At 45.8% G+C, this 22,711-nt stretch overlaps 1 protein-coding gene across 4 annotated transcripts in view; it reads left to right on the top strand.

Annotated features, from left to right (window-relative positions):
- The window catches only part of LOC144488005 (tRNA (adenine(58)-N(1))-methyltransferase, mitochondrial-like), a 43,167-nt gene that overhangs the window by 7,723 nt on the left and 12,733 nt on the right, over nucleotides 1-22,711 (top strand). For all 4 annotated transcript variants that reach the window (XR_013496505.1, XR_013496504.1, XM_078206023.1 and 1 more), the window contains exons 2-6: nucleotides 865-967; nucleotides 9,565-9,755; nucleotides 16,217-16,308; nucleotides 18,353-18,567; nucleotides 21,296-21,373. Coding sequence is in view for 2 of the 4 variants with exons in the window: in XM_078206023.1 (XP_078062149.1) it covers nucleotides 865-967; nucleotides 9,565-9,755; nucleotides 16,217-16,308; nucleotides 18,353-18,567; nucleotides 21,296-21,373 (679 nt within the window). In the remaining 2 variants the exon portion in view is untranslated. The remainder of the gene's footprint in view (nucleotides 1-864; nucleotides 968-9,564; nucleotides 9,756-16,216; nucleotides 16,309-18,352; nucleotides 18,568-21,295; nucleotides 21,374-22,711) is intronic.

The raw sequence follows: 22,711 nt of genomic DNA, 5'->3' as shown, positions 1-22,711 counted from the left end.
TCATAGAATCATAGAATCACTACAGTGCAAAAGGAGGCCATTTGACCCATCGAGTCTGCACTGACCACAATCCCACCCAGGCCTTATTCCCGTAACCCCACATATTTACCCTGCTAATCCCCCTGACACTAGGGTCAATTTAGCATGGCCAATCAACCTAACCCACACATCTTTGGACTGGGGGAGGAAACCAGAGCACCCAGAGGAAACCCACACAGACACGGGGAGAACATGCAAACTCCACACAGACAATGACCTGAGGCCAGAATTGATCCAGGGTATCTGACGCTGTGAGGTAGCAGTGCTAACCATTGTGCCACCGTGCTGCAGGGTACTGTACCATACCGTAGGGTAATAATCAGTCAATTGTACAGTGAGAAACGCCATAGGGGATGTGTTAAATCATTCTAAATATTCTGTGATCCTTCTGTCTGGGATATGTGTTCCATCTCCCAATTCAGTTTGAAAACTTCAGTATCCCCAAAGTTTTTTGTTTAGTTATTCATGGGACGCGGGTGTCGCTGGCTGGCCAGCATTTATTGCCCATCCCTAGTTCCCCTTGAGAGGGCTCTGGAGTCACATGTAGGCCAGACCAGGTAAGGACGGCAGATTTCCTTCCCTGAAGGACATTAGTGAACCAGATGGGTTTTTTCGACAATGCTTTCATGGTCGTCAGTAGATTCTTCATTCCAGATATTTTGTATTGAATTCAAATTCCACCACTTGCCTTGGCGGGATTTGAACATGGGTTTAGCTGAGATTTTTGATTAGTTTCTGGATAGTCTAGCGATAATATCTAGCCATTGCCTCTCCTTATTCAGTCATTCTCAAACTTTCTTTTCCTCCCCTTTCTGCCTCGTCTAGGACATCAGTGCCATGTTGATGATGATGGATGTTAATAGTGGCGACTGTGTCTTGGAGTCTGGTTCAGGATCTGGGGCAATGACACTGTTTCTGTCCCGAATAGGTAATGTCTGCGTCAGCTTACCGATAGAAACTGAATGGCTGTGAATACCTTGTACAACTCTGCGCTGCCAAAACAATTTATTAGCATGCTTGAAAGAAATATTCACTGCGTTGCTGGCACTGGACTTACTTGCTATATTTCAATACAGTGAAAATTAACCTTAAACCAATTTGCTTAATATTATTACAAAAGTAAAATATTGGAAACCTGAAACAATCAGCCCAAAATGTTAACTTTGTTTCTCCCTCCATAGATGCTACTGAAGTGTTGAGTATTTTCAGCGTATTCTGTTCCTATTGCTCAATATTACGCTTTAAATTCATCAGTCAGCTTGGCCTCCACCACCAGTCACAGATCTGTCCCGACTATTACTTTTGCTGCAATGTCTTGTAGCTCAATTGTTCTCTGCAGACAGAACCTAAGATTGGATAGGATGCATCTTATAGTGGTACAGTTTATTTTGATTTGATTTATTATTGTCACATGTATTAACATACAGTGAAAAGCATTGTTTCTTGCGCGCTATACAGGCAAAGCATACCGTTCATAGAGAAGGAAACGAGAGAGTGCAGAATGTAGTGTTGCAGTCATAGCTAGGGTGTAGACAAAGATCAACTTAATGCAAGGTAGGTCCATTCAAAAGTCTGACAGCAGCAGGGAAGAAGCTGTTCTTGAGTCGGTTGGTACGTGACCTCAGACTTTTGTATCTTTTTCCCGATGGAGGAAAGTGGAAACGAGAATGTCTGGGGTGCGTGGGGTCCTTAATTATGCTGGTTGCTTTGCCGAGGCAGCGGGAAGTGTAGACAGAATCAATGGCTGGGAGGCTGGTTTGCGTGGTGGATTGGTTTGCGTGATGGATTGGGCTACATTCACGACCTTTTGTAATTTCTTGCGGTCTTGGGCAGAGCAGGAGCCATACCAAACTGAATTAAAGGAAATGAAGAAATGCTGAAAATCCATATGTTGTATTACATTGTTAAAATGTGTCTAAGCACTGGCTGAAGTGAATTGCCCTTCAGATACCCAGGGAATGCTCTGGAGACCCGGGTTTGAATCCCACCAGGGTAGATGGTGAAATTTAATTCAATAAATATCCGGAATTAAAAATCTAATGATGACCATGAAACCATTGTCGATTGATGTAAAAACCCATGTGGTTCACTAATGCCCTATAGGGGAGAAAATCTGCTGTCTTAACATATGATGTGACCAACATGAATGTGGATAACTCTTAAATGCCCTCTGAAATGGCCATACAAGTCACTTAAGGGCAATTAAAGATGGGGAACAAATCGCCCAGCCAGCGATGCCCGCATCCCATGAAAAATAAGTACATTTGGGGATTGCCATTGACCAGAGAGTGAACTGGAACAGCCACATAAATACAGTGGCTACAAGAGCAGATCAGAGGCTGGCAATTTTGCAGTGGGTAAATTGCCTTTCAAGTGTTCTCATTGCTATTGTATGGGTAGAAATAGGTATACTGCAAAACGTCACATTCTCACCAAAGGTCTTACAGAATTCGGGGCGGCACGGTAGCACTGTGGTTAGCACTGCTGCCTCATAGCGCCAGGGACCCGGGTTCAATTCTGGCCTCTGGTCAGTGTGTGTGGAGTTTGTACGTTCTCCCCATGTCTGCGTGGGTTTCTTCCCGCTGCTCCGGTTTCCTCCCACAGTCCAAAGATGTGCGGGTTAGGTGGATTGGCCATGTTAAATTGACCCTAGTATCAGGGGAATTAGCAGGGGAAATATGTGGGGTTACGGGAATAGGGCCTGGGTGGGATTGTGGTTGGTGCAGACTCGATGGCCAAATGGCCTCCTTCTGCACTGTAGGGATTCTATGATTCTATGAATTCGCTGTGATTATGCTGTACATGGCTGTACAAACTTTAATTAAATCACTATTTCTTCATAAACGACACACATACCTACAATATCAAAGAAAATAATACTGAGATGCACGCTGGAAGGAAAGATCAGGCAAGGACTTTTTACATTAAATGGCAAATCTCCTGAAGGAACTGAAAAAGTTAAACAGAAGTTTTAAATTTATTTTTGACCTTCTATGGACATCCCAAAACTCTTTATAGCCACTGAGGTGCTTTGGAAAGGTAATAATTGTTGTGCTTTAGGTAACTCAGCATCCAACTTGTTCGCAACAAGCTGTCTATAAACAGTAATCAGACGATGAGTGGATTTTCTGTTCCTGTGGTTGAAGGATATACATTGGCCAGGGCAACGGGAGGCCTCCCATTCCCTTCTTCAGTGCTCCCTCAGTCCCCCCACTGTCAGCATCCTTAAGGTTACCATAGACCAGAAACTCATCTGGACTCACCACATAAACACAGTGGCTACAAGAGCAGGTCGGAGGCTAGGAATAGTGAGGCGGGTACCCGTCTCCTGACTCCCCAAAGCCTATCCAACACCTACAAGGCATAAGTCAGGAGTGTGATGGAATACTCCTCACTTGCCTAGATGGGTACAGTTCCAAGAACTGCCTCAAGAGGCTCGACACCACATCCACAATCACTCCCTCCATCACCGACGCTCAGTAGCAGCATTGTACTATCTACAAGATACACTGCAGCAATTCATCAAAGATCCTTAGACAGCACCTTCCAAACCCACGACCACTTCCATCTTGAAGGACAAGGGCAGCAGATACATGGGAACAACACCACCTGCAAGTTCCCCTCCAAGCCACTCACTACCCTGACTTGGAAATATATTGCTGTTCCTTCGCAGTCGCTGGGTCAAAATCCTGGAATTCCCTCCCTAACGGCATTGTGGGTCAACTCACAGCACGAGGACTGCAGCGATTCAAGAAGCAGCTCACCACCACCTTCTCAGGAGCAACCAGGATTGGGCAATAAATGCTGGCCAACCAGCGACGCCCATGTTCCACAAAGGAGAGGGACATGTTGACTGGTAGTGTCTCCGAGAGATGTGTTGACCCGTTAGAAAAAATCTCAATTACAAGGGAGGAAGTGTTAGGTTTTTTAGGAAACATTAAGACGGACAAATCCCCAGGGCCGGATGGCATCTATCCTAGACTCCTCAGGGAGGCGAGAGATGCAGTTGCTGGGCCTCTAACAGAAATCTTTGTCTCTTCACTGGACACAGGTGAGGTCCCAGAGGATTGGAGGATAGCAAATGTGGTTCCGTTATTTAACAAGGGTAGCAAGGATAACCCTGGTAATTATAGGCCAGTGAGCTTGACATCCGTGGTCAGGAAATTGTTGGAGAAGATTCTTAGAGATAGGATATATGCGCATTTAGAGCTGAATAATCTCATTAGCGATAGACAGCTCGTTCTTGTACGAGGGAGGTCATGCCTCACAAATTTGGTTGAGATTTTTGAGGAGGTGACAAAAACGATTGACGAGGGAAGAGCCGTGGATGTCGTCTACATGGATTTTAGTAAAGCGTTTGACAAGGTCCCTCATGGCAGGCTGGTGCAAAAGGTTAAATCTCACGGGATAAAAGGTGAGCAAGCTAGATGGGTGGTGAACTGGCTTAGCCATAGAAGGCAGATGGTAATAGTGGAGGGGCCTTTTTCCGGTTGGAGGTCTGTGACTAGTGGTGTTCCGCAGGGCTCTGTACTGGGACCTCTGCTGTTTGTGATACATATAAATGATTTGGAGGAAGATGTAGCTGGTGTGATCAGTAAGTTTGCGGACGACACAAAGATTGCTGGAGTTGCGGATAGTGATGAACATTGTCAGAGAATACAGCAGGATGTAGATAGGCTGGAACATTGGGCGGAGAAATGACAGATGGAATTTAATCCAGATAAATGCAAAGTGATGCATTTCGGTAGATCTAATGTAACGGGGAGCTATACAATAAATGGCAGAACCATCAGGAGTATAGACACACAGAGGGACCTGGGTGTACAAGTCCACAGATCCTTAAAGGTGGCAGCACAGGTGGAGAGGGTGGTGAAGAAGGCATATGGCGTGCTTGCCTTTATTGGACAGGGCATAGAATATAAAAGTTGGCATATGATGTTGCGGCTGTAAAGAACGTTGGTTAGGCCACATTTGGAATACTGCGTCCAGTTCTGGTCGCCACACTACCAGAAGGACGTGGAGGCTTTGGAGAGAGTACAGAAAAGGTTTACCAGGATGTTGCCTGGTATGGAGGGTCTCAGCTATGAGGAGAGATTGGGTAAACTGGGGATGTTCTCCCTGGAAAGACGGAGGATGAGGGGCGACTTAATAGAGGTGTATAAAATTATGAAGGGCATAGATAGGGTGAACAGTGGGAAGCTTTTTCCCAGGTCGGAGGTGACGAACACAAGGGGTCACGGGTTCAAGGTGAGGGGGGGCAAGGTTCAACACAGATGTCAGGGGGACGTATTTTACACAGAGGGTGGTGGGGGCCTGGAATGCACTCCCAAGCAAGATGATTGAGGCGGACACGCTGGGATCGTTTAAGACTTATCTAGATAACCACATGAACAGACTGGGAATAGAGGGATACAAACGAATGGTCTAGTTGGGCACATGAGCGGCACAGGCTTGGAGGGCCAAAGGGCCTGTTCCTGTGCTGTATTGTTCTTTGTTCTTTGAATGACTAAAATAAAGTACAATGTTGGAGTTCCAGCCTCGATTGAGTTTCTGATGTCGGACTTGAACCTGCGAACTTCTGCTTGGTGTGGATAAAAGAAAGGTAAGAAGTTTAACAACACCAGGTTAAAGTCCAACAGGTTTATTTGGTAGCAAATGCCACTAGCTTTCGGAGCGCTGCCCCTTCGTCAGGTGGAGTGGAGAAATGCTCACAAACAGGGCATACTGTTGTTAAACGTCTTACTGTGTTTACCCCAGTCCAACGCCGGCATCTCCACATTAAAAGAAACGTGACAGACTGATGCAGTGGTGATGGCACAGTAGAGGGAGCTGAAGCACAGTCGAGGGAACTGTTCTGCCTTTACTTAATCTGCGAATAGTTGATGCTGTACTGACATTGGCCACCCAACGTTCTAAATTCACCATTCTCACACTCAAACATCACTCATCTTTAAGTTAAAAAATGTTTATAATCAGAAAATGAAGATACCCCAGTGTTAAGCCTGTTGAATAACTATTTCCAACTTTGATAATCCAAAATTCACAAAAGATTTTTCAAGAAAATTGCTAACAACCAAACGTGCCCTTGTAAAATAATTTGTATTGATTACATTTCTCTCTCCATACTGCAAAACCTCTGTTTAACTCCGTAACAACAAGGTACCACGCATCAAACTAATTCATTGGGCGGGATTTTCCACCCTCGCTCACCCCAAAACCGGAAAATCCTGCCCGATGGACCTTTGCATGGTCCGCCCCCCGCCCGTTACAATTCCCATGGCGGGCAGGATGGGAAAATTCCGGTCATTGTGTGATTTTAAAATTCTCATCCTTGTTTTCAAATCCCTCCAGAGCCTACGCCTCCCTCGCTCTGTAATGTCCTCCAGCCTCACAACCCTACAAGATATCTATGGATCATCTAATTCTGGTATCTTGATTAACCCCAGTTTTAATTGCTCCCACCATTGGCGGCCGTGCCTACAGTTGCCGAGGCCCCAAGTTCTGAAATACCTTTGCTACACCTCCCTGTCTCTCTACCTCACTTTCGTCCTTTAAGAACTCCTTGAAAACTACCTCTTCGACCAAACTTTTGACCATTTTTCTTTATTCATTTGTGGGACATGGGCGTCACTGGCTGGCCAGCATTTATTGCTTATCCCTAGTTGCCCGAGGGCTGTTGAGAGTCAACTGCATTGCTGTGGCTCTGGAGTCACATGTAGGCCAGATGGTAAGGACAGCAGATTTCCTTCCATAAGGGACATTCGTAAACCAGATGGGTTTTTCTGACAATCGACAATGGTTTCAAGGTCATCAGTAGATTCTTAATTCCAGATTTCTTTTTTATTGCATTCAAATTCCACCATCTGCTGTGGCAGAATTCGAACCCAGGTCTCCAGAACGTTAGCTGAGTTTCTGGATTAATAGTCTAGCGATAATACCACTGTCCTAATCTCTCTGTTTGTGGCTCAGTGTCAGATTTTATTCCTGTAAAGCACTTTGGGTATTCTATTATCTTAAAGGTACTATGTAAATAAAGGTTGTTGTTGTGTATTGAAGACTTTGAGTTCTCTGTGAGTTGCCAAGTTTCTCTTACAGCAACTTGCAGGAACTGAATCAGTCATGTCTTTTCCAACTCCACGTTGTTGGTTTAGAAACACAGAAATTCAAACAAAAATGCATTTTTAAAATTAACATAAATAGGAATTTTAACTTTTGTTTATAGAATTCCAGATGAAAAGAGGCTTTTTAAAATTGCACTTTTCTCTTTGCTGGTGCTTCCTGAAGGTTCAGTGCGAGAAGAAGCTGCAACTAATGTGGAACTGAATCTTAAAACTCAAAAGAGAATTCATTTAAGGAATATATTTTTTAAAATGTATTCTTTCACGGGATGTGGGCATCGCTGGCTAGGCCAGCATTTATTGTCCATCCATAGTGACCCCTGAGAAGGTGGTGTTGAGCCGCCGCCGTCTTGAACTGCTACAGTCCATGTGGTGTAGGTACAGCCACACTGCTGTTAGGGAGGGACCCCTTCGGAAGGCCGCTGCCCTAGACTCGACATGTATGCTCAAGCCCTCAGGAGATGAATCAATGCCAGATTCATCAGCCGCACTCACAAGACAGCCCCGAACGTCAGCCAAGCACAACGCAACGCCATCCGCACTCTCAAGGCCAACCACAACATTGTCATCAAACCAGCAGACAAAGGAGGGGCCATTGTCATACTGAACAGGACAGACTACTGCAAAGAAACTGTGCCCACCCCAGTCCAAAGCCGGCATCTCCACATCACGTTAGGGAGGGAGTTCCAGGATTTTAACCCACCGACATTGAAGAAGCAATGATATATTTCCAAGTCAGAATGATGAGTGGTGTAGAGGGGAACTTGTAGGTGGTGGTGTTCACATGTATCTGCTGCCTTTGTCCTTCTAAGTGGTCGTCGGTCTGGAAGGTGCTGTTGATAGAGCTTTGATGAGTAGCTGCAGAGCACCTTATAAATGGTAAATATTGCTGCCAATGTGTGTCAGTATTGGTGGAAATGGCTAGTGAAAGTGATGCACGGGGTGCAAATTAGCTGGGCTGCCTTGCCCCGAATGTTATCGAGCTTCTTGGGTGTCGTACTCATCCAGACAAGTGGGGAGTATTCCATCATACTCCTGACTTGTGCCCTGTAGACGGTGGACAGGCTTCGGAGAGTCAGGAAGTGAGTCACCCACTGCAGAATTGGCAGCCTCTGATCTGCTCTTGCGGCCATTGTATTTATATGGCTGCTCCAGTTCACACTCTGGTCAATGCCAACTCCAAATGTGACCATCAACTGCACTTATTTTTGAACTTCATTCATGGGATGCGGGCATCGCTGGCTGGGCGATTTGTTGCCCATCTCCAATTGACCTTGGGTGACTTGTATGGCCATTTCAGAGGGCATTTAAGAGTCATCCACATTGCTGAGGATCATGTCACATGTTAAGACAGCAGATTTTCTCCCCTAAAAGGGCATTAGTGAACCACATGGGTTTTTACATCAATCGACAATGGTTTCATGATGATCATTAGACCTTTTAATTCCAGATTTTTAATGAATTAAGTTTCACCATCTATCCTGGTGGGATTCAAACCCGCGTCCCCGGAACATTCCCTGGGTATCTGAATTACTAGTCTAGTGGTAATTCCACTATGCTACCCCTCCCCCATTAAGTGTGCACCTTCTGTGAAAATTCCCGAGTGGAAGATTACAGAGTGAAATCTTACTAAGTACCAGTTTGAGATGGATCTGTGCTGAGTTAACTGGAGCAGCGGGTGTTTATAGGGCAATGTGCGTCAGTGCCCTCAGGTGAGACTGGAGGGAAAATCTGCCAGGATTCCCATTGTGAGATCCTGATTGCGACCTGCAAAACATTGCGCAGTGTTTGAGGAGAACTGGCCTCTATGGCTACATCACTTACTGACACTGCTTGGGCCAATACATGAAGGATGGCCAATTGAGTCAGGTGCTGGTGGGCTGCCAAGCTTCTTCAAGGGGAGGTGATGGCCTAGTGGTATTATTACTGGCCTATTAATCCAGAAACTCAGCGAATGTTCTGGGAACCTGGCTTTGAATCCCACCACGGCAGATGGTGGAATTTGAATTCAATGAAAAATATCTTGAATTAAGAATCTACTGATGACCATGAAACCATTGTCGATTGTCGGAAAAACCCATCCGGTTCACTCATGTCCTTTGGGGAAGGAAATCTGCCATCCTTACCTAGTCTGGCCTACATGTGACTCCAGATCAACAGCAATGTGATCGACTCACAACTGCCCTGTGAAGGGGAACTGGGGATGGGCAATAAATGCTGGCCAGCCAGCAACACTCGTATCCCACGAATGAATAAAAAAATCCATATCCAGCACCTTTAGTGGAGGGAAGTGGAGAGTTGGGACGTGGAGAGTTGGGAAGAAAATCAAGTGATTAGGAGTGCATGTGTATGTTCACCTATAATTCGATTCAATTTTGCTTCTTCTCCCCCCACATCCCCCTAATAGTGGGATCTTCTGGGCATGTGTATAGTTTTGAGGTGCGACCAGATCACCACTCCAACGCTAAAAGAAACTACCAGCGCTGGAGGACAGCCTGGGAAATGGCCCGTGAAAAAGAGTGGCCAAACAACGTTGACTTCTTTAATAAAGATATTGCATCTGCCACTGATGATATCCAGGGAAAGATGTTTGATGCTGTAAGTAACCTTTTTTAACCAGCCGTTACGTTGTGGATCTGACTGCACCCCTATGCTCTGCCTTCATTCCAAATGCTCTGGATTTGCTCCTGTAGAGAATAAGAGTCTCCCTTCATTTCCATCGCTTTGTTGAATCAGAAAATAGTACTGCGGGAGGCTATTTGACCCATGAAATCCAGTGAGACCTATTCCATGCCTCTTTTCCCCAATGCCCTGCAATTTTTCTCTGTCAAGTATTTTTTTTTTCTCCATTAAGTGTTTCGCTCCTTTAAGTTTCAGTAGTTGCACTGATTTTAATACTTCAATGGGTGAGATTCTCATGCCTCCCAGCCGTGTGTTTCCTGCCAGCGGGAGATGGCACGTTGCTTGCTCGTGCCATGATTCTCTAGTCCCGCCACTGTGAATGGGAATTCCCATTGACATCACCCCCACGCCTGCGGGAACGGCCCGAGAATTCCAGCCAATATCTTATTCTACCATTGGCAGCTGTGCTTTCAGCTGCCTAAGTCCTACCTCTCTCTGCTTTATGACACCTCTACCTCTTTGACGATATTCTTGTTAACCACTTCTACTATCTCTTAATGCGTTTTGGTGTCAAATTTGGTCATTTGGTTTGGCACCACCTCTGTTTAGCACCTTGGGACATTTTATTAGGTTAATGCAAGATATAAATGCAAGTTGGTATTGTATCTCCCGCAGGAGGTGGCGCAGCGGTAATGTCCCTGGACTAGTAATTCAGAGGCCCGGTGTTCCGGGACATGGGTTCAAATCCCACCACAGCAGATGGTGGAATTTAACTTTAATTAATAAATATAAAGCTAGTTTCAGTGATGACCATAAAACCATCACCAATTATCATGGTTGACAAATGCCCTTTCGGGAAGGAAATCGGCCATCGTTAATAGTTCTGGCCTATATTTGACTTCACATCCACAGTGTCTTCTGTCCTGTGAAATGGTGTGGCAAGCCACTCAGTTCAAGGGCAATTAGGGATGGGAAACAAATGTCGGCCCAGCCAGTGACGCCCACATCCCATGAAAGAATAACAAAAGACAAGTTGAATTACGATGCACACATCCAACTCGGAGTCACGGATTTAAAAGAGAAAGAAAACACTTTAAAAGGAAATCAAAAATGAAAACATAACAAGCAAAATTATCCGCCATCCCAATCAAATTGACTTTGTTTACAGTAAATTCATAAGCGCCACCCCAAAATGCACTACATTGAATCCCTACAGTGCAGAAGGAGGCCATTCAGCCCACCGAGCCTGCACCACCCATAATCCCACCCAGGCCCTATCCCCGTAACCCCACATATTTAGCCTGCTCATCCCCCTGACACTAAGGGACAATTTAGCATGGCCAATCAACCCAATCCGCACATCTTTGGACTGTGGGAGGAAACCGGAGCACCCGGAGGAAACCCACGCAGACATGGGGAGAATGTGCAAACTCCACGCAGACAGTGATCCAAGCCGGGAATCGAACCCGGGTCCCTGGTACTGTGAGGCAGCAGTGCTAACCACTGTGCTACCGTGTCACCCTCACTTGGGTGCTGTTCCATTTTGGACTGTACACTCAAACAATGGAATTTTAGGGCCTGGTCAACTTAGATATTCAAATCTGGAAACGAGTGCCAAATTTTCCAGCCGTACCGGCCAACTCCCGCCCCCCCCCCCCCCCCCCCACCTCCATCCACAGACCTCCCAGCAGCGGAGGTTGCAAACAACGGGAAAAACCATTGACAGTGGCAGGACTGGAAGATCATGCCACTGGTCAAAGGTGGACTGCCTCCAGTGCTGCAAAATACACCGGGCGGGAATGGGGACAGATGGAGGACATGGAGAATCCCGTCCTACGTTCCTAATCCACTCAGATTTCAGAAGATAAATCAATTGAGCAGGTGAACAGCTCAAGTTAGAATTTGGGCTTCTGACTATTTAAACTGCTTCTGGCTCTTTGTCTAGTATAAGCTCCAGGCCCACACGGCATCACAAGTCACCGCCAGACTTTCCAGATTAAAATGAGCAAGCTGTAAACTCTGTAATTAGAAGAAAACTTAAACAGAAATTAAAGTGCAAGTACTGGCTAAGATTTATAGTTAATTATTGATTATACTGCAACACTATCCAGACAAGTTAACACATCCCGTTATTAACATTATTTATTTGTGTCACAAGCAGGCATTAATTGCAACGTGATCTTGATCAATTGGGCCAGTGGGCTGACGAATGGCAGATGGAGTTTAATTTAGATAAATGCGAGGTGATGCATTTTGGTAGACTGAACCAGGCAGGACTTACTCAGTTAATGGTAGGGCGTTGGGGAGAGTTACAGAACAAAGAGATCTAGGGGTATATGTTCATAGCTCCTTGAAAGTGGAGTCACAGGTGGACAGAGTGGTGAAGAAGGTATTCGGCATGCTTGGTTTCATTGGTCAGAACATTGAATACAGGAGTTGGAATGTCTTGTTGAAGTTGTACAAGACATTGGTAAGGCCACACTTGGAATACTGTGTGCAATTCTGGTCACCCTATTATAAAAAGGATATTATTAAACTAGAAAGAGTGCAGAAAAGATTTACTAGGATGCTACCGGGACTTGATGGATTGAGTTATAAGGAGAGGCTGGATAGACTGGGACTTTTTTCTCGAGCGTAGGAGGCTGAGGGGTGATCTTATTGAGGTCTATAAAATAATGAGGGGCACAGGTCAGCTAGATGGTCAATATCTTTTCCCAAAGGTAGGGGAGCCAAAAACTAAAGGGCATAGGTTTAAGGTGAAAGGGGAGAGATACAAAAGTGTCCAGAGGGGCAATTCTTTCACACAGAGAGTGGTGAGTGTCTGGAACAAGTTGCCAGAGGTAGTAGTAGAGGCGGGTACAATTTTGTCTTTTAAAAAGCATTTAGATAGTTACATGGGTACGATGGGTATAGAGGGATATGGGCCAAATGCGGGCAATTGGGATTAGTTTAGGGGTTTAAAAAAAAAGGGCGGCACGGACAAGTTGGGCCAAAGGGCCTGTTTCCATGCTGTAAACCTCTATGACTATAACACTGCCATGAAGTTACTGTGAAAATCCCCTAGTCGCCACACTCCGGTGCTTGTTCAGGTACACTGAGGGAAAATTTAGCAGATGCCTTTTGGACTGTGGGAGGAAACCGGAGCACCCAGAGGAAACTCACGCAGACAGGGGGGGTGGGGGCGATTTTCCGGGCTCGCTCGCCCCGAAACCGGAAAATCCCGCCCGAGGTCAATAGACCTTTCCACGGTCCGCCCCTTGCCCGGTCCGATTCCTGTGGCGGGCGGGATGGTAAAATTCACCCGGGGGAGAGAGTGCAGACTCCGCACTGACAGTGACCCAAACTGGGAATCGAACCCTGTGCTGTGAGGCAGCAGTGCTAACCATTAAGTGTAGAGTTAATGATGATTAATCATGTTCAGCTCGCTTATTTTTTGCTTTTTAATACTTATTATAGAATCATACAGTGCAGAAGGAGGCCATTCAGCCCATCAAGTATGCCTGATAGAAGTCTGCAAGATAATGAGAGGCATGGACAGAGTGGATAGTCAGAAGCTTTTTCCCAGGGAAGAAGAGTCAATTACTGAGGGGCACAGGTTTAACGGATATGTACGAGGCAAGTTTTTTTTACAGAGGGTTGTGTGTGTCTGCAAATCGCTGCTGGGGAGATAGTGGAAGCGGATACGATAGTGACTTTTAAGGGGCGTCTTGACAAATACATGAATAGGATGGGAATAGAGGGATATGGTCCCCGGAAGGGTAGGGGGTTTTAGTTAAGTCGGGCAGCATGGTCGGTGCAGGCTTGGAGGGCCGAAGGGCTGTTCCTGTGCTGTAATTTTCTTTGTTCTTTGACAATAATCCCACCCAGGCCCTATTCCCATACGTTTACCCTAGCTAGTTCCCCCCAACACTAAGAGACAATTTAGCCAATCGACCTAACCCGCACATCTTTGGACTGTGAGAGGAAACCCACGCAGACTTGGGGAGAATGTGCAAACTCCTGGCTTGGGTACAGACAGTGACCCAAACCAGGATTCGAACCCGGGACCCTGGCGCTGTGAGTCAGCAGTGCTACCACTGTGCTACCACTGTGTTACCCTGCTGTCCCACTGTGTCACTGTGCCGTAGAAGTACTTGCTGGACTTGCGGATAGCGAAGAGCATTGTCGGGCAATACAGCAGGATATAGATAGGCTGGAAAATTGGGCGGAGAGGTGGCAGATGGAGTTTAATCCGGATAAATGCGAAGTGATGCATTTTAGAAGAAATAATGTAGGGAGGAGTTATACAATAAATGGCAGAGTCATCAGGAGTATAGAAACACAGAGGGACCTAGGTGTGCAAGTCCACAAATCCTTGAAGGTGGCAACACAGGTGGAGAAGGTGGTGAAGAAGGCATATGGTATGCTTGCCTTTATAGGACGGGGTATAGAGTATAAAAGCTGGAGTCTGATGATGCAGCTGTATAGAACGCTGGTTAGGCCACATTTGGAGTGCTGCATCCAGTTCTGGTCGCCGCACTACCAGAAGGACGTGGAGGCGTTGGAGAGAGTGCAGAGAAGGTTTACCAGGATGTTGCCTGGTATGGAGGGTCTTAGCTATGAGGAGAGATTGGGTAAACTGGGGTTGTTCTCCCTGGAAAGACGGAGAATGAGGGGAGATCTAATGGAGGTGTACAAGATTATGAAGGGTATAGATAGGGTGAACAGTGGGAAGCTTTTTCCCAGGTCGGAGGTGACGATCACGAGGGGTCACGGGCTCAAGGTGAGAGGGGCGAAGTATAACTCAGATATCAGAGGGACGTTTTTTACACAGAGGGTGGTGGGGGCCTGGAATGCGCTGCCAAGTAGGGTGGTGGAGGCAGGCACGCTGACATCGTTTAAGACTTACCTGGATAGTCACATGAGCAGCCTGGGAATGGAGGGATACAAATGATTGGTCTAGTTGGACCAAGGAGCGGCACAGGCTTGGAGGGCCGAAGGGCCTGTTTCCTGTGCTGTACTGTTCTTTGTTCTTTAATAAATCACATTTCCATTATAATAGTAAAATAGCATATTGTAACCTGAAGAAAAAACTTTAACTTGACGATGTACTCCAAAGGATCAGATCTATTTAAAGCTATACCCAGTGATTGAGTCGGTAAGTGTCCTGCCTGGTATGGTACGAAGTCAGAATGGTTCAAGATTCGATTAGTAGCCTATCTTGAATTAACTGATCCCAGCTGGGACAGCAGTTAGAGTACACTGACTATCAAAATTCTTCATACTTTTAAAACCTCTCTCAAATCCCCTCCATCTTCTCTCCTGCAAAGAACAAAGAAACTTACAGCACAGGAACAGGCCCTTCGGCCCTCCAAGCCTGCACCGACCATGCTGCCCGACTTAACCCTAAAACCCCCGACCCTTCTGGGGACCATATCCCTCTATTCCCATCCTATTCATGTACTTGTCCAGACGCCCCTTAAAGGTCACTACCGTATCGGCTTCCACTACCTCCCCCGGCAATGAGTTCCAGGCACCCACCACCCTCTGTGTAAAAAGTCTGCCTTGTACATATCTTTAAACCTTGCCCCTCGCACCTTAAACCTATGCCCCTTACTAATTGACTCTTCACCCTGGGAAAAAGCTTCTGACTATCCACTCTGTCCATGCCCCTCATAATTTTGTAGACTTCTATCACGTCGCCCCTCAACCTCCGTTGCTCCAGTGAAAACAAACCAAGTTTCTCCAATCTCTCCTCATAGCTAATGCCCTCCATAACAGGCAACATCCTGGTAAATCTTTTCTGTACCCTCTCCAAAGCCTCCACATCGTTCTGGTAGTATGGCGACCAGAATTGAACACTATATTCCAAGTGCGGCCTAACTAAGGTTCTATAAAGCTGCAACACTGCAATAGTTTCTGGTCTCAAGTCCTTCCTTCCACCTATAGTTACCCCCACCGTCTTTCAAACTATTTCTGTTGAGCATGTAGTCCATTCCTTTGATTTTTGCAGATCATATTACTTAAACACAATATTAAAACTTCTGTACCTTCATATTCTGCTAACCAGTCTGTATATTGAGGTGAAGCAACCAGCATAATCAAGGACCCCATGTACCCCGGACATTCGCTCTTCCACCTTCTTCCATTTGGTAAAAGATACAAATATCTGAGGTCACGCACCAACCGACTCAAGAACAGCTTCTTCCCTGCTGCCATCAGACTTTTGAATGGACTTACCTTGTTTAGTTGATCTTTCTCTACACGCTAGCTATGACTGCAACACTACATTCTACACTCTCTCGTTTCCTTCTCTATGAACGGTATGCTTTGTCTGTATAGTGTGCAAGAAACAACACTTTTCACTGTATGTTAATACATGACAATAATAAATCAAATCAAATTGAATTTGAAATGCATTTTATATTAATTTCCCCGTCTTCTTGCATCCTTTGCAGATCGCTTTGGATATGCTTAGCCCACAAGTTGCTTTGCCTGTGACCTACACACACCTCAAGCAAGGTGGAATCTGTGCAGTATATTTAGCAAAGTAAGTGTAAAGTGCTCATGCTCAATTTTGATGTAGTTATTCTTGTGGTAAAGAAAGCACTTGCATTTATGAAGCGCTTTTCATGATCCCCGGATGTCCCAAAGCACTGTACGGCCAATGAAGTACTTTTGTAATGTGGCAGGTTCGTATTTGTAATACGTTTGCCTGAGGGGAGGAGTCGGGACGGTTACATTTATAATGCAAGAAACGCAGCAACTAATTTACCTACAGCTCCCACAAGCAGCAGTGTGACCAGAGGCACAGTGCTGGATCTTACACCACTCGATTTGAAAGCAGGACATGTAAAATCCAGTGGGTGGATTCCCCATCACCTACCCACACACCCCAACCTGACTGAAATTTTACAGAGGGTATTTGCACCGTAAGGGGTGGCATGGTGGCACAGTGGTTAGTACTGCTGCCTCACATCGCCAAAACCCGAGTTCGATTCCCGGCTTGGGTGACTGCGTGGAGTTTGCACGTTCTCCCCGTGTTTGCGTGGGTTTCCTATGGGTGATCCGGTTTTCTCCCACAGTCCAAAAGACATGCTGGTTAGGTGCATTGGCTATGCTAAATTCTCCCTCAGTGTACCCAAACAGGCACCAGAGTTTGGCGACTAGGGGATTTTCACAGTAACTTAATTGCAGTGTTAATGTAAGCCTACTTCTGACTCTAATACATTAAGTTAAAAATAGCTTAAACTTAAAGTGCAGGGAGAGGGGGTGCTGGTTCTGTGACAGATAGCCCTATAAGGACTCTACCAGCCAATACCCTGAGATGGACATGCATTATGACAGTACTGACATTGCCCTTTAGGCCTCTCATTTTCTTACCTTGACTGACTGTCCCTTTCTTTCTCCCCCATCAACCCCAGGAGGTCAGGCACTTCTTACTTCACTCCTCCATGTCCCCCACCCCATCCACTGTCCTCCCCGATCCCTTTTCCACTGTCCCTGACTCCATTCCATAACCCCCCTCACTACTGATTCACCCTTGTTGATCCCAAGCCTCTATGCAAGATGCCACTCTCCTGATCCCCTGTTGTTCCATAGAGTTAAACAAGGAGAGCCACTGACCTGACACACACAACTGTAGAAAGCTGACTGGTCACATCACCTTTAAATGATTGTGAACCGGGTTCCATGGGATTCTCGTGCGCCACTGACTTTTTATCCCTGGGGTAGGAAGTATATTGAAAACTGTTTCACGTTATTGAATATTCATGGCTTGCGAATGTATTACCAAGAACAAACCTGCCACAGGTTGGCATAATGCTAGACACACCATAAACATCCCGCTGACTTTATCTCAGCATCTCAAGTTGCCGTTGGGACATCATTCCGAATTAAGACACTCCGTGTGCCACATTTCAGTTCTTGCAGACTCCCCCCATCCCATTAACTCTGGTTCTATGGTCACAGATGTTGTCTGACCTGATAAGTATTTCCAGTGTTTTTTTGTTTTTATTTCAGATGTTCAGTATTCACATTATTTTGCTCCTCTAACTCTTTGCTTCTCTTTTCGCCTTCTGAAAACAAATATTTTGAACAAGCTTTTGGTGACTTCTCCCGACTCTCTCACCGTGGCTGGGTGTCTGCTCTTTTTATTCCTTTTGGCGCAGCGGTTAGCACTGCTGCCTCCCAGCGCCGGGGACCTGGGTTCGATTCCCGGCTTCGGGTCGCTGTCTGTGTGGAGTTTGCACATTCTCTCCGTGTCTATGTGGGTTTCCTCTCACAGTCCAAAAGACGTGCTGGTTAGGTGTATTGACCATGCTAAATTGTCCCTTAGTGTACCCGAACAGGCACCAGAGTGCGGCCACTGGGGGATTTTCACAGTAACTTCACTGCAGTGTTAATGTAAGCCTACTTGTGACTAATAAATAAATAGACTTCTCTTTCCTACTTGACAATATGCCCATGTAATGCACCTTTGGATATTTTCTACATAAAAGGCGCTGCACAAGTGTACATTGTTGTAATTGTATGGCAAATTTTATTAAGGTCCTAATGTACTGTGTTCTTCTGCTCACCTATGTTACTTGCAGTATTACCCAGGTTGTTGATCTATTGGAAGGGATACGCAGCTCCCAGTTATCCCTCTCTTGTGAGAAGATCCTTGAGGTCATTCACAGGAACTGGCTCGTTGCACCAGCTCTACGGAAGGACGGCAGCATGGCACCCCGAGTGAAACCGCAAAGGAATGTGGACGACGGGTTTGAGGGTGAAGAAGGAAGAGATGCAACTGTGCTGGAGGATGACGGTAAGGTATTTATCCTGCTCCCAGCTTTTTCAAATTTACTGATTGTTTTCTCCAATGTAAACATTAAAATAGGTGACTCGAGTTGTTACCCATTCCGCGGAAATTAACAAGACGTCTGCCCCCCGAACTGTTGGCTCTCAGCAGTGCAGAAAGTATTACTGGTGGAATGGTCGGTGCACCATCTCTAGAACCATTTTATTCATTAAAACTTCAATTTAAAAATAAAGCAACCCTCAAAACAAATGGAATTGGAAATTTAAAAAGGATATTAGAGGGCGGCACGGTGGCACAGTGGTTAGCACTGCTGCTTCACAGCACCAGGGACCCGTGTTCGATTCCCGGCTTGGGTCACAGTTTGTGTGGAATTTGCACATTCCCCCCATGTCTGCGTGGGTTTCCTCCGGGTGCTCCAAAGATATGTGAGTTAGATGGATTCGCCATGCTAAAAATGCCCATTAGTGTCAGGGGGATTAGCAGGGTCAATATGTGGGATTACAGGGATCGGGCCTGGGTGGGATCATTGTCTGTGCAGGCTTGATGGGCCGAATGGCCTCCTTCTGCACTGTAGGATTCTAAAGACAATACCGGATAAAGACATACAGACAAGAAAAGCTAGGGTTCAAATCCCGACCTTTACTAAGTTAGCCGATGTCGGATGGACAATAATCAAAGTGTTATAATTGGGTTCAGTCTCTCTAGTCTAAGAAAAAAGATCAGTGAGTGTTCCTGATTGCTGTCTTGTGACTTCTGCCGTGAATTGCAAGCGTGGAGGTGTCGGCTGAAATTAAAATGGGAAGACACACAGTTGAATATTTCCAGCAAGTTTGTTTTTATCACCTGAAGAATGATCAATGAGCCATTGACTGTGGAATCATTCTTCCATTGGGAATTGAATGTATGCTTAAAATCTAAATTGATCCTAGCCATGAAGAAAGAGTAGAGGGAATGGGACTAATTCGATAGCACAGAGAGTCAGCACAGGAATAAATGGTCTCCCTCTGCGCTGTGTGACTCTAAGGCCTGGATTTACACAACAAAGGAGACTGGCTCCGTTGTTGCAAAAATGACAGGAGAGGCGGAAATCTGGAGATTCCGCCTGCAAACACAAGCCGGAATGGGCCTGGGTCGGGATCTCCATATCATCGATCCGAGAATCCCTACAGGGCAGAAGAGGCCATTTGGACCATTGAATCTGCATTGACTCTGACTGAGTATCTTACCCAGGCCCTCTGCCTTGCTGTATCCCTAATCCACCTAACCTATACATCTTGGGACACTAAGGGGCAATTTAGCATGGCCAGTTCTCCTAAGCTGCACATCTCTGGATGGCGGGAGGAAACTGGAGTACCCGGAAGAAACCCATGCAGACACAGGAAGAATGTGCAAACTCCACACAGTTACCCGAGGCTGCAATGGAACCAGGGTCCCTAGCGCTGTGCGGCAGAAGTGCTAACCACTGGGCCACTCACATGTACATTTTATGCAGGCAGCTGATCATATAAATCAGCAGCTGCCTCCACTTGTGTCTAATTTTGGTGACCCATTTGTGTGAAACACGGTGAGCAGATTAGATCTGTTCTAGGTCTTAAAGCTTTATGGGTACCTCTTTGGACATGGTCCTGGATCACCTTTAAGGGTGTCAGGTGCGCTTTGGGGAGATCCCGCCCTAACATCATTGTGCATGTATCTGCACCATATGGACTGAAGTGGTTCAAGGCGGCGGCTCACCACCACCTTCTCAAGGGCAATTAGGGATGGACAATAAATGCCGGCCTAGCCACCAAAGCTCACATCCCTTGACTGAATAAAAAAACGTCAGGTGCCTTTGGGATTGTTAAAATTAGACATGAAATTGCATTAAATGTACATAAACACGTTAACTGTCAAGATTATTGGAACTGTTCAAAATTGTCGAAATGAACCATCAAAAATAACTATTGAGCTGTTAAAGCCTTTATATTTCCTGTCCTTTAAATCTTTGATAAAAATGTCTAGTGTTTTTTAAAAAAATCATTGCTTTTTTTTCAGTCTGTTGACATAAGCCTGAGGGCCACCATTACCAGATTAGCGCTGCCTGACTGCTTTCATAACCTTATATTATTCCAAGTAGTTACACACTCTGGTACAATGGATTCCACTTTTTTTATAACTCATTATGCACATGAATGTAATGTTTGTTGTTACAATCTTATAAGGGATTATGTAGTTGAAGGAATGTAAAGGTACTAAATGGGGTTTTAGAAGTGAGAATTTGCCCATGGTGGATACTGGGTGAGTTGGTATGGTAGGTATAAGGGCAAAGGAGGTGAGGATGCTGGGCGTGGGGGGAATGGAGACTGAAGGGCTGTTTTATGGTTTGCTGTTTCTTTTAAACTTCAACACTGTACCAGAGCACAGAGGCAGGTCTTCCGCCCAGCGGCTTCGACACCTGGCAGCTCTCTACACTTGTTCCGGAGTCACCTTGACAGACTCCCAAAGAACGCTGCCACCCTTAAATTCCAACTTCCGGGTCATTTGAGTTGGGTTTTGCAGCCAGGAGAAGTCCTGACTCTGTTCTCTGACTGGGGAGCGAACATCCAAGCCTAAGAGTGTGCACTTTGAGGTAAGGCGGAAATAGTGAATCCTTTTTAAAAAGGTTAGGATGAGTTTGCATGTTGAATATTTCTGTCTTTGAAGTTAACATAGAACATGGTATAACATTTCAAAAACTGTTTCACATTAAATGCAGGTGAAGAGGAAGATACGAGAGCTTTTTGCACAGCGCCTTACATTGCCAGACCTCATCATGAGCAAGTTTCTCACTCAGGTGATTCAAGCCTATTTTTCTCTTTTTTTTAAAACTTGTATTTTATTCTTAACTTTCATGTTGCCTGTTTGTAAGTGTAACTGAGCCACTCGATATTGAGTTTGATTTGATTTATTATTGTCACATATATTAGCATACAGTGAAAAGTATTGTTTATTGCATGCTATACAGACAAAGCATACCATTCATAGAGAAGGAAACGAGAGTGTGCAGAATTTAGTGTTACAGTCATGGCTAGGGTGTAGAGAAAGATCAACTTAGTGCGAGGTAGGTTCATTGAGTTGAGTTGAGTCCATTAAGTTGTTAGAGACGAAGGGCAGAATTTTCCCAAAATTTGTCAGAGTGTCAGGCTCTGACTGAAAACCAACGTGCATCTTTCCAGATAGAGAGGCTGGATAGACTGGGACTTTTTTTCTTTAGAGCATAGGAGGCTTAGGGGGTGATCTTATAGAGGTCTATAAAATAATGAGGGGCATAGATCAGCTAGATAGTATCTTTTCACAAAGATAGGGGAGTCTAAAACTAGAAGGCATAGGTTTAAGGTGATAGCGGAGAGATACAAAAGGGTCCAGAGGGGCAATTCTTTCACACAGAGGGTGGTGAGTGTCTGGAACAAGCTGCCAGAGGCAGGTACAATTTTGTCTTTTAAAAAACATTTAGACAGTTACATGGGTAAGATGGGTATCGAGGGATATGGGCCAAACGTGGGTAATTGGGACTAGCTTAGTCGTTTTAAAAAAAGGGGCGGCATGGACAAGTTGGACCGAAAGGCCTGTTTCCATGCTGTAATCCTCTATGACTCTATGAGATGCACAGCTGAGTTTTCAGATCGGACTTTCTGGCACAGAAAACCTGGGGGTATGGTTTATGCTGTCATTCTGGTGGCAAGGCTGGCCCCATAGAGATCAGGGCGCAAAGGTGGAATTAAACACCACCCACGGACACAGAGGACCCACCCCCCACCACTGAGGTATCGAGGGCTCTTCTTCTCCCCCCATCACTCACACGCACATCGGGAAGCATTCTCCCCCTCTCCCCACCACTGCAGCAGTATCGCGGGCATGGTTCCCCCCCTCACTGCAACCCTCTTCTCAGGCATCTGCCCCCCCCACCACACATAAGGGGAACCTCCCCAATGGGGGTCCCCAGAGGGCCTTCCCCTGGCACTGCCCCCCCCCCCCCCCCCCCCCGCCCCCCGGCATGTCCCTCTCTCCCAGGAGGCTATACTTTCCTTGGCGCCCCCAGGCGGGATCCCCTCAACTGAATCCCATTCTTACAAAGCCGTTGTGACGTCACGTCGGCAAGATATGAATATTCAATAAGGGGGGGATGATGTGG

Source organism: Mustelus asterias, unplaced genomic scaffold (assembly GCF_964213995.1).
Source record: "Mustelus asterias unplaced genomic scaffold, sMusAst1.hap1.1 HAP1_SCAFFOLD_1197, whole genome shotgun sequence".
In the NCBI taxonomy this organism is placed as follows: domain Eukaryota; kingdom Metazoa; phylum Chordata; class Chondrichthyes; order Carcharhiniformes; family Triakidae; genus Mustelus; species Mustelus asterias.
The sequence above is the reverse complement of the archived record's forward strand: the minus strand, read 5'-3'. Positions and strand labels throughout refer to the sequence as shown.